At 36.6% G+C, this 12,840-nt stretch overlaps 1 protein-coding gene across 1 annotated transcript; it reads right to left on the bottom strand.

Moving 5' to 3' along the window:
* Window positions 8,260-12,391, bottom strand: LOC107639658 (argininosuccinate synthase, chloroplastic). The gene is made up of 10 exons (XM_016343210.2): window positions 12,088-12,391; window positions 11,771-11,832; window positions 11,637-11,676; window positions 11,061-11,202; window positions 10,745-10,793; window positions 10,337-10,519; window positions 10,130-10,204; window positions 9,832-10,017; window positions 9,126-9,214; window positions 8,260-9,014 (listed from the first exon to the last, which is right to left on the bottom strand). Exons 1-10 carry the CDS (start codon window positions 12,155-12,157, stop codon window positions 8,462-8,464), a joined length of 1,449 nt encoding a protein of 482 aa, XP_016198696.1. The 5' UTR covers window positions 12,158-12,391; the 3' UTR covers window positions 8,260-8,461.

Genomic DNA, 12,840 nt, shown 5'->3' with positions numbered 1-12,840 from the left:
CATTCTAATAATCATCGATCGGCAAATCGTTCTGTTTCGATACCCTCAAGGTATTCAAATTAATTTTCAATGGTAATACTACATCATGGCCATACACCAATTTATAAGGTGAGGTTCCTGTCGAACCTCTTGGTAAATTTTGATAAGCCCATAACACTTGACTTAAAGTCTCATGCCATGTTCGAGGCCTATTCCCAATATGCTTTTTAATCAAGCCTATCAATATCTTGTTTGCTGCTTCAACTTGGCCATTAGCTTGTGCATAATAAGGAGTCGAAGTGACCATATTAATATTTTTCGAAGCTGCAAAGTTTTTAATTCTTTGACCAGTAAACATAGTTACTTGGTTAGTACTTAATGTCTGAGGAATTCCAAATCGATGGATAATATTTTCTTCAATAAAGTCAATTATCTTATTTTGCCCAGCTTCTACTAACGGAATAGCCTCAACCCACTTCGTAAAATAATCAATAGCCACTAAGATAAACTTGTGTTGTCTTGATGAAGGAGGATGAATCAAGCCAATTAGATCCAAAGCCCAACCTCTAAATGGCCATGGCTTTATTATCGAATGTAACTCAGCTGCTGGAATTTGTTGTATCGAGCCATGTTTCTGACATTCTTGACATGCTTTTGCATAATCAATATAATCTTTTATCATAGACGGCCAATATATATGATTTCGATATAACACCCATCTCATTTTTCTTCCTGCCTGATGAGCACCACAAATTCTATTATGAACCTCGCCCAGAGCAATATTCTGATCTTCTCGACCTAAACATCTTGACAAACTTCCATCAATCCCCTTTTTATACAACTCATCAGCCAATAAAACAAAGTTCATTGCTCGTAACTTTACCTTTCTATCAACTGCAGTATTGGGATCTTTCAAATACTGAGCAATAAGATTTCTCCAATCAGAATCCTCCCATTCATTCATACACAACACTTCTCTTTCACTTGCTGGCACTAAAATTTGATGGATACTAGAAAATTTTCTAATAGTTTCTGGGCTAACCCGATATCTTGAAGCAATTTGGGCCAATTCATTACCAATTTCATTATGAATTCTAGGGATATGTACCAAAGAAACCTTCTGAAAAGAAGTTAACATCTCCCAAGCAGTTACTAAATATTTCTGTAACATTTCATTGTTACATTTAAACTCCTTTGATAACTGCTTTAAAACCAATTGTGAATCTCCTAGAATTTGAACCTCTAAAGCTCCTTTGTCAATTAAAATTTCGAGACCTAAAATTAAAGCCTCATATTCAGCGACATTATTAGAGCAAGGATACTTTAATTCAAACAAAAATTCTAATGGAACACCCTCAGGTGAAATAATGAGGTTTCCAACCCCTGCACTATCTTTGTGCTTAGATCCATCAAAATATAATTTCGAATAATTGACCTCTACATCAATAATATTTGCCCCCTGGTCATTCAGACCTTTTGAATTATCCACAAAAAAGTCTGCAATGACCTGTCTTTTAACAGCTTTCGCTGGGACATATTGCAAATCGAATTCTGTTAATGCTAACATCCATTTTTCCAAACGCCCCCTTAACATAGGGAAACTAAGCATATACTTAACAACATCAGTCTGCGCTATCACCTTTACCGACTTAGCCACCATATAACACTTTAATTTCATACAAGCATCATATAATGACAAACATAATTTTTCAGTCGGCGAATACCTTGTTTCGATATCAGTTAGGACTCAACTAAGGTAATAAACTGCGCGTTCATGCCCATTTTCATCATCTTGGGCTAACATACATCCAATCGAATTCTCAGATGCTGCAATATATAATTTTAAAGGCTCAAATGGACGAACATTCGCCATAATCGGGGCCTTGGCCAAATAAGTTTTAATCGAATCGAATGCTGATTGATGTTCTGTAGTCCATTCAAATTTCGAACCATTCTTTAATTTTACTAGAGGCGCAAACACCCTGGTTTGATCTGAAAGATTCGAAATGAACCTTCGAAGATAATTAATTTTCCCCAAAAACGATTGTACTTCTTTTTTTGATTTGGGTGCAGACAAAGCTAATATTACATCTGTTTTATTCTTATCGATAGCTATCCCCTTTTTATAAACAACAAAACCTAAGAAATTTCCTGCCGATACACCAAAAGCACATTTCAAAGGATTTATTTTCAATCCTTTTTTTCTTATAGTCATGAATGCTTTTCTTAAGTGGTCTATATGTTGATTTACAGAAATGGATTTGACCATTACGTCATCAATATACACTTCCATAAATTTTCCAATAAACTCATGGAAAATGGCATTATTGCTCATTGATATGTCGCTCCAGCATTTTTTAAACCAAAAGGCATAACCAGCCATTCATACATACCTAATGCCCCAAGACAACGGAAAGCAGTTTTGGCCACATCATCCTTCGCTATAAAAATTTGGTTATATCCAGAATAACCGTCCATGAAGCTTAGGATTTCGTTTCCTGCTGCAGAATCGATTAACATATCTGCAATTTGCATGAAATACTCATCCTTTAGAGTAGCATTGTTCAAATCTCGAAAATCGATACACACCCTCAATTTTCCATTTTTCTTCATCACTGGAGCTATATTCGACACCCACTCTACATAACGAGCGGTTCGAATAAATTTGGCTTTAATCAAGCGTTCTATCTCTTCCTTAATTTTCACATTGATTTCAGGAGCAAAACGTCTATGGGTTTGTTTTACAGGTCGAGCATTGGGTTTCAATGCTAATCGATGTTCTACTAACGATCGATCAAGACCAGGCATTTCATGGTAGTCCCATGCAAAACAATCCTTAAACTCATGTAACAAATCGATAAGATTAGTTCAGAAAGGATCAATAAGATCTTTACAAATATATGTAATTCGAACATCATCATGAGTTCCCAAATTAACTTCTTCTAAAGGATCTTGAGATTCAAACCCCTTATAATGATCATCTTCAGTTGTACATTTTTCAAATCCCAAAGGCTCCAAATCATAAATACAATCAAAAGTAAAATCAATAACATCATGAGAAAGAGTAGAAACTTGATCTTTGATTGAATCATCACAACTTTTATTTTCTAAACAATGAGCCTCTGCTATTAAATCGGCAGTCCGACTCATATCGTTGACTTCATTACAAGTAATAGAAAAATCATTACTACATTCGACTAGAGGTGTCGAATCAAACATATTACTACTAACAAATCTATTAATTCTATCTGATTCAACTTTATCAGAAGAATCATCTTTATTTTCTAAAGCTTGGAAATTATTTAAATAATTATGCAAAGTTACCAGGTAATCGGAAACTTTCTCAACCTGGTCCATGGTTCAGTCTTCGAAGCCTTCAAGAATCACAATCCCAACCTGTTGGTTCATAGGGCATGTCTGGGTAGCGCAACTTCACTGACAGTCCATCCAAAGTCAAATAACAACCTTCACAATTGTAAGGATTCAGAGATCGATCAACATTTAAAGGCTTTAGCTTGCGATTATATATCCTAAAATTGGCATGCATTTGTTCGACATAAAGACTCGAATCTGCTTTGACAATTTCAGGCTTGCCTTCCTCAGTCCATAGAAGCACACTTTGATGCGCCATAGATGGCACCGCACCTATTCCATGAATCCAATCTCTCCCAAGTAAGGCGTTATAACTTGCCTTCGATGGCACCACCACAAACACTGAGTGTCTTTCCGACGACCCCACATTCACAGTTAAGGTAACCAGCCCTCTCGCTGGCGTGGAATTCCCACTAAAATCAGTTACAGCAATATTTGTAGGGACCAACTCACTAACATGTTTCCCTACTTTTCCTAGCATCCTTTCAGGCAAGAGACTTATTGCTGCCTCACCATCAATCAGTACCTTGTTTATCTTGTAACCATTCACAACAGCAACAATGTAAGAGGACGCAAATGAGACATTTGCTTTTCAGTAGGGCGAAGGAAGACACCTAGTTCATCTTCTATGCGAATAAAAGAAAAAGTCTCTTCGTCTTCCTGATCGTAATCCTCATCCGGATTACCTTCGCATTCCCCAAGGTACTCAGTAGGGATTATCGAAATCGTCCCCACCATGTCATCATCTCCTTCGTCGAAGTATTCCTCATCGACATCAACATCTTTATGTTTATCTACCTCAGAAGACTGAATGATTGCCTTCCCTCTGTCCATCTTGGCTGGCGATGGAATCTCCTTAGGATAAGTCTCTCCATCAGAAGGAAAGACAATTCGGGAATGCATCGAAGGAGTTGCCCCCTTGCTTGCTTCCTTCCCTGTATCAATTTGAAGTTTCTTATTCTGATGGAAACTTCTCCTTCCTCCTCTTCCTCTCGGGTATCCTCTGGCTCACCCTCGAAAAGCGGCATATTGATTTCGAGACAGCGCTCTATGTCCTCATTGAGGATTGCGTCGATATAAGTGATCACACCTTTGAAACTCTTGACAGTTTCTGATCCACTGAACACCAATAGCCTGAGATCGGCTCAAAGGTGTATTCACATCATGTAGAGGAATTTTTGAACCAGAACCTTCTACACATTGAATTGGTTGTCTCTGACGTGCTTGTTCCTCCCTGTGGGCTAATTCTTTCTTCATTCTTTCCTTTTCAAAGATTGCCGCCGCTTCGGCATCAAAGACAGCGTTATACCGTGGACACAGAGATACGTCTCGGTCTTTGATTTTTTACTGAACCAAGAATTCCAACAAACCATCCCCTGTTCTAGGGTACACAGCTCTTACTTGTGACTCGAAATCATCAAGAGCCACATCAAAATCATAATACATCCCCACCATATTCACTCCAAAGCAGGGTTCCACATAACTGGCATCAGTTTCGAAGGGATCTACATCAACCTTCATTTCCTTTTTGCCATCATCAAATTTCAAACGTCCTTCCATTATTGCCTCCTGAATCAAATCCCTGAAACGAACACAACTGTTAGTTGAATGACTTGTTGCTTGATAAAATTTGCAATAAGGGTTTCCTTTCAAATCCTTCAAGGAAAGTAATGTTCTACCCTCAGGAAAAACCAATTGTTTATCTTTAAGCAACACATCGAAAATCTGATCAGATTTCGAGATATCAAAACTATATTTCTTTCCACTTTTAAGTTTTGAATCATTCAACTTTTCACTACCAGGGAGTTTTTTCAACAAAGAACAAACATATGGAGGGCCTTTCCTAAGTTCGGCCAAATCGACTTCTGTTTCGAAATCGATTTCCTCCTCTGAGGACTCCAAGGTTACATAAGCAACCTTCTCCTTTCGAGTAAATGGTTTACTCTTTGACCTCTGTTCGGTTCTATGTTTTTCTTTCTCCTTTTTCATTAACTCAGTTTGCCGAACCTTTTCAGCCAAATGAGCCAAATCAGGAATATGCACATTAAGCAACTTTTTGCGCATATAGAATCCTAACCCCATAGTTGCTATTTTCACTATCTCATTTTCAGGCAATGTAACATAGCATCTACTTCTAGCATTTTTGAAACGTATTAAATAATCATCAATGGTTTCACCATCTTCACGTTTCAAAGCTACTAAATCGGTAACTGCTACCTTCATTTTTCCTCGATAAAGCTGAGCGTGAAAAGCAGTTTCCAACTGATTTTATGTTGTAATCGAATTTGGTCTAAGATTCAAAAACCATGTAAATGCATTCTTCATCAATGACGACGGAAAAAATTTCATTTTCAATTTTTCATCATTTGCTAAGTTTTTAATCTCGACCAAATAATGATCAACATGTTCAGTTGTTGATTCTCCGACTTCTCCAGCAAATTTTGTAGTTATTTTCGAATTTTTCACCCCTCTTGACACTTCAGCCATTTGAACTACTTGGGAAAAAGCCAATACAAAATGTGGCTGATTCATAAAACCAACATTTAATCCAACCCGATTTAACACTTCTTCTATAATTCGGGTGACCTGATAACGATCACCATGCAATCTATGTAAAACATTATCAGCATTCTCATGTCGATGAACTATGCGAGGATTTTCTCGATTTGGAACATGATTTTCATTTTGAAAAATATTTTCCATCCCCTCATTTGTTCCTCGAGCATTATGCCTTTCGCCTTCATCATAATCGACGATTCGAGCGATCCTCTCGACTTGTCTAGCAAGACGCTCGAATCTCGATTCATGATCAGCCATCATAGGATTCAGAATTGTAGTCATTTGCTGAGTCAATAAATTAACCAAGTCATGGTGACTTTCCTCCACTTGTTGTCGATACACTGCCATTGAACTCGCAGCATTCGAAGTGGAGCCCACATGATACTCACGAGAATACTCAGAGTGTTGTTGTGGGTTTTGCATAATATTTACTCCATTTGTATTTCCAAAACGGATAGGCGGGACAAACCCACCCACCAGTGGGGTGTAACCAGTAGGAAGACCATAAGGGGGCCAACCAGCGGTTAATGGAGGTTGAAACGGTGGCGCAGGGCCACGTGGGCGAGTATTACGTCCAACATTTCCAGTTTGAATAGTCGTGACGACTATGCTTTCAGTTCCGATTGCACCTTCCGAACGTGAAGACACGTCGGCTTGTTGTACGGATACCGGTATACTATCATTGGTGGAAGAACCATCATTCACATTTGATCATTCATTAGCGATGTGAATGATCTTCCCACTTCGTAATCGCATATACTAAGAAATTACTGAAAAGTAGTTATTTTTGACACACTTCGACTTAAAAACTGTCCCACCGGACGTGCCAATTTGTTTTGTCGATTTTTAGCAAATCGATGGTGGTTCGTATCTAGTGATCTGGGAGCGAAACCTACTCCTCTGTGCGAGTACCAATTTTCTAGAAGTGTATCAAAGCGTCTTCGATTAGACTAAATTTGAAAATTAAGATAAAATAAATTTATGAATTGATAAATAAAACTCAGAAATTAAAGTTTTGAAAACTAAATCAACAATTTTCAAAGAAATTAAAGAAAAAAAATAATAAATTGCCTTCGTTTGAATCAAAGGACTTCAACATGTAAAATTTAAACGCAGAAAGATAAATTGAACCATAAAAGCAAAGAACACTTAATAGATAAAATCAATTGAAATGTTAAATTTACAGGAAAATAAATTGAAAGAATAAAGAAGGTGGAAGGAACCCTACAGAAAAGTTACTCGATTGCAGACTCAAGAATTCCCTAGGATGTGAGTGTACTTGAGTGTTTTTCTGAGTAAAAGTTTCAACCCCTTTTCACTGAAATTTCCTAGTATTTATAGGCTAACCTTGCATAACGGTTAATTGGATCACATTAATTACAATTAATTATAATTAAAATAAATTACAACTTTGAAACACAACCGCCCTTGATAACTGTTCCCGCTACATGATTATAGATATTCCCCATGTGATTAATTATCCATTAACCTTCTCACTTCCTTGACCACTCGACTAAATCTCCGAAAGTCCTCCTTCAAATCGAATCTCCCTCTCGACTTAGCTTCTTCGATTCGACAAAGCAATTGGAAACAATTCCCACGTCAGCAACTCCCAAACTTAGCCTCCTAAGCACATTTTCTCGAAAAACCCATACTTAACATTTCTCGATTTGACTCTTTCTGATCGAAATTAAATTTTCTATCAACAATTACATATTTATAATTATAAAGACTTTAATGTTTATAAATTTAGAAAATATAATTATTTTATATCTTTAGAAATGATAAATTTATTGAAATAGTTATGTAATTATATATATTGTTTAATATTTAATGATTCATAAAAAGAGATTTGGCAGGCTTGATCCGCCAGCTTGCCATTAGTCAAGGCGGAGGAGGAATTCAGGACCGCCTCGCTAGGCGGGACGGGTCGGACCATTCGCTAGGCGGGACGGGTCGGACCATTCCGCCAGATGGCGGGCTTTCGGCGGGGTTCCCATTTGCCACCCCTAAGTCCACATCTCTGTATACGATGCTATATAGGTTTCGATGCCTAACCAAAATACAAACAAAAGTTACAAAACACGTTAATTGCCAACAAACTACCAGTGTCAAAATAGATTCAACTGTAAAATAAAGGTAATGTAACTACCTAGCCCAAACAAAGGTCGAAAGATTAAAAGACGATAAATTTCCGTTTTATATTAAACTGACTCCACAAGCTGACCACTCAATCCTGTGAAAAATCCAAGTTCAGCTCCATTATCGAAGTCCAAAGATGAGGGGGGAAAGGCCAACAAATTGCTTCAAAGAACTCAAATTTTAAATTGAGATGCCATTTTGGTGATGTGAATTTAAAATCAAGCATGCTGGTTGTGTTTAAATGGTACCAATCCATATCCATTTATTAGCATCCTTAGCTAGTAGCTACAATCCGTTTTTTTCTAAGAAAGCAAATAGACAATGAAAGCCTCGAATTCAAGTAGTGACAAAATTTATGAAGTGCAACGATGCAGAGCCCTGTTAAATCAAACATATTGAAATGAAACACTCAGATGCCCTGCTCAAGCATTGCTCGCACCCTCATTGGAAGACCATAAAGCCGGATGAACCCAGCAGCATCGGCTTGATCATATATCTGCCCACTCTCGAATGATGAAATGTCTTGCCTATACAAGCTGTAGGGACTCTTCCGGCCAGTTACGGCAACAGAGCCCTTGTACAATTTCAGAGTCACAGAACCTGTTGTGGTCTTGGTTATGTTCTGCATGAAGGCATCCATGGACTCACGAAGCGGATCAAACCATCTACCGGCATACACCAACTCTGCATACTTAAGGGCCAAAGAATCTTTGACTTGAATTGTTTCTCGATCAAGTGTCAAAGACTCCAACTCACGTACTGCAGTGAATAGGATGGTTCCACCAGGAGTTTCATAAACTCCGCGACTCTTCATACCTACAAGCCGATTCTCAACCATGTCAATTCGGCCAATTCCATGCTTTCCACCAATCTCGTTGAGCTCAGCAAGCAAAGTTGATGGTGAAAGTTTCTTCCCATTTACTGAAACAGGTAGTCCTGACTCTATCCCAATTTCCACATATCTGCAAGACAAATATGCACGCTTTCAAAAATGTAGAATGCAACCTTTTTTTTTAAGCAACCTTGGAGTCAATATATAGAAAGCCAAATCACAAGACAAGTGCATAGATTACTCTGGTTGATTTGGAGCATCCTCTGGAGCTACGGACATCATGTACATATCCTTTTTAGGCTCGTTAGCTGGGTCTTCCAAAATATCACCCTTCAAGAGTCGCAAATTGCATTAATCAGATAGACATCAACATGTCATTTCCATAATATAGTTTTTGATTTATACTACATAAAGTGTAAGTCAAGAAAAATTGACAATTTACACTTTAATCAACTGAAAAGACAGCATAGAATTGATGTCATGCTCATGGATTCAAGTTGGTTATTCACATGCTCTAGAGTAGTAGCCAAATTACCTTTTAGAACTTGTTTCATGCTTTTAGAAAGAACATGTGGAACAAGGACACGGATGAAGGCATACATAAATAGTTGGAAAGACTAGTTTACAATCCTGGAATAGGTATGCTAGTTGAGTTTAATAATGAGACACACAGCCATTAAAGAAATATGAATGTAGCATTTTCATAACTGTGAAAAGTAAACAACTGGCTCAAAGTTTGACATCAAGATACATTTCTTCTCTCCATCATAATGGTTATATAACATAGACAATCCAAATCCATAACTTTGAAAATAAAAGGATAATTGATCAATGATATTTTGACCTAAGAAGTTTTCAATGGAAAGCATAGAGCCAAAAATAGTGACAAATCATTAGACATAGCTAAACTATAATGAAGGTTAGAATGATGACAACCATAAACCTACCTCATGACTAAGGTGCCAGAGGTTCCGATCCCTGCTATAGATGGATTTCTTTGTCACAGGAACTGGAACGTTATGCTTTTTGGCATACTCAATAGCATCTTCTCTCCCTGTAATATCCCACTCCCTCCATGGAGCCACCACATTCAGCTTGGGGTTCAGTGCAAAGAAAGTAAGCTCAAATCGAACCTGTATTAATTATATATGAATGTGTCAGAAGATTTTTTAATAAAAAAATGTGGCATAAGAAAAAGAAAAGATATGAAGTTTTGGGAGGTAAGAGAGTAACAGTAAGACATGCCTGATCATTTCCTTTTCCTGTACACCCATGGGAGACAGCATCAGCTCCAACTTCTTTTGCAACATCAACCATGGCCTATCAATAAGAAGGTACAAACAAATATAGTCTTGATTATTCTGCTTCAATAAAAGAGTGACTATTTCATTGAAAACTAGCATGATAAATGGCAATTGAAGAGATAACATATGAAAATGTAAGCTGGAATACTTTTGCGATAACAGGGCGAGCCATTGAGGTCCCAAGCAAATACTTCCTCTCATAAACTGCACCAGCTCGTAGGCAAGGGAATATATAATCTCTAACAAATTCCTCCTTCAAATCCTTTACCACTAATTGAGAAGCTCCACTGGCTTTGGCTTTTGCTTCTAAACCTTCCAATTCTTGTAAACCCTGTCAAAAATATATTTGTTACCAGGCATGCGGTATATTAACAATAAGCTGGGAAAAGTATATTCTTCTAGTCAGATGTTAAAAATCTTAGAGCGGTGTTTTAGGATAACACAATATAACAAGAATCTTAATTACGAAAAAGTGAAATCTTAAAGTATTTTCCTGATAACACAAGATAACAATAGTCTTAATTACAGAAAGTGAAATCTGAAATTCATCACATACTTGGCCAACATCAGCAGTGAAGCAAACAACTTCACATCCATAATTCTCTCTGCAACAACAAAAAAGCATATGATAGGATTCTATTAGATCACAATCATAATTGACATGGGAACCTACTCTAATGTCCTAAAAAAGATAAACATTCTTTTACAGAGTGAGCCACAGGAAACTAAGTTTTGTCTCTACCTCCAAGCATTTATTATTCAGAAATCAGAATATATAAGGTAGAAAAAAAGGCCTATCTAGCAAAATCGCAAAATTTAAACTAAAGTTTTGTATAGAAACTGAAGAACAAAGCAACAAGTAATAACTGTACCTCAGCCATGGAACAATGACTGATGTGTCCAAGCCACCACTGTAAGCCAGGACAACCTTATTCAATTTTCCACGTAGGCCACTTCCCTTCTCCATTTCAGAAATTCCCGTCTTTGTCTCACTTTGTAGCACCGCTTTTATAACTGCAAATCAAGAGAACCTCATTAGCATTGCAGACATTAATTTCAAATGTCGAACAGCTCTGAATCAATAGAAGCGATGATTATCTCCTCCAACGAACTCATGCATTTTCTACATAAATTATTTAGCTGCTAAAAAGCCACAGTAACCCCATTAGAAACCTATTTCTCTACATCTGTCATAAAATAACTTTTTTAATGAATGCTGATGTTCAAAATACAAGTGAAAATGGAAGTGACAATGCCAACCGATGAACAGTTTTATATTACTTGTCATTACTTGTCAATAACTAATAAGATCTTAAGTCTTAACCGGCAGACTCATATTCTATCATTGAGAAACGATAGCAAAATATAAGTTCTTTAAACCAAGTTCATGAAATAAAAGGCAGAGAAACAATGCCATCAATTTAGAACCTTAGATTAAGTAAGCTCACCTTGAAGTTTACTGGCACCAACACTTGTTCTTGGCCCCCACTATATAAAATTCCAACCATAAGTCAATATTTAAGCCGTGTGTATGTGTGTATTTCAATAAACTTGGAGTAAAATTTTGGCATAAAAATATCACCTTTTTAAGTGATGATGACCTTGCAGCCTTCAAGAAATGACTGGGTTGATGCAGTAGCTGCTCTGCAAACAGAAAACAAAATTACAAACAGTTAGTGTGCATATTTCGGCGTGTTTCGCATAATCCTCCATAAATGAGAAAAAGTATATATAAAATGAGTGTCGATTAAAAGGATAATAAACAAAAAAAAAAAGTGAGAGAAAAAAATGACATGCATAAATTGTTGTTAAATCCCGAAATCAACCATGATTCATGTTCCTTCTAACATTAGAATGAAGAATCAAAATGGAAAATGAAAGAGAAACCGAAAAGGATACCGGTTCTGGATGATTGAAAAGAAGGAGAAGAGAGTGTAGAGGAAAATGAGAATGCCTTCAGCTGAGCCATTGTTGTTGCGGCAAAGCAGCGATTTATGTAAAGAAAGAATCAGTAACTGACAGTAATAACGAGTCACGGGTAGGGCTAAGGGTTCTTGTACACCACTCGCGCCTCCTTTTAATAATGCTACAACTTTCTATGGCTGGGGACATCAAGTCACAACTCACAAGTGTGCTATTAGTATTAGAGAGGAGATTGATAGTGGAGGTCAAATCAGTGAAATCACCAAGGTTGGTTCCAAAAACCGAATCCGTGGTAAGGAAATAAAAACGGCTTTTGTTTGTGGTTTACTGTATTAAAAGTTTTAACAAAGATCCAACTAAAATAATTTAATTATAATAATATAAACAAAAGTATAAATATGTTTTAATATAAGTTTAAAAAATATACAAATTAAAAATATATCAAACAAAATTTTATAATTTCATTCAAATATACAACATAAGAATTAATTGAATCTTAATTCCTATTTGTAGTCTAATAATATCACTAATATTTTTTTTTGGTGACTTAATATCACTAATATAGTAATATATAAAACTAGACACGACAAGAAATTGGATTAGAACACCAACTTTCGTGGTAATTACCCGTTTAAGAACTTTAATAAAGGCCAAGACTTTTATGTGCACAAATAACTATACTCAAACAAATGCTTATGTATATAATCAAACAAATAGAAAGAATAATCG

The sequence above is a fragment of the Arachis ipaensis genome, chromosome B04 (genome assembly GCF_000816755.2).
Source record: "Arachis ipaensis cultivar K30076 chromosome B04, Araip1.1, whole genome shotgun sequence".
Taxonomy (NCBI): Eukaryota; Viridiplantae; Streptophyta; class Magnoliopsida; order Fabales; family Fabaceae; genus Arachis; species Arachis ipaensis.
This window is presented reverse-complemented; position numbering and strand designations above follow the sequence as displayed.

Coding starts and splice junctions, on each gene's coding strand:
- LOC107639658 (XM_016343210.2), bottom strand. CDS start 12,157: ATGGCTCAGCTGAAGGCATTCTCATTTTCCTCTACACTCTCTTCTCCT. Junction 10,018..10,129: donor CAGGAAAAGGAAATGATCAG/GCATGTCTTACT, acceptor TAATTAATACAG/GTTCGATTTGAGCTTACTTT. Junction 9,015..9,125: donor GATGCTCCAAATCAACCAGA/GTAATCTATGCA, acceptor TTTGTCTTGCAG/ATATGTGGAAATTGGGATAG.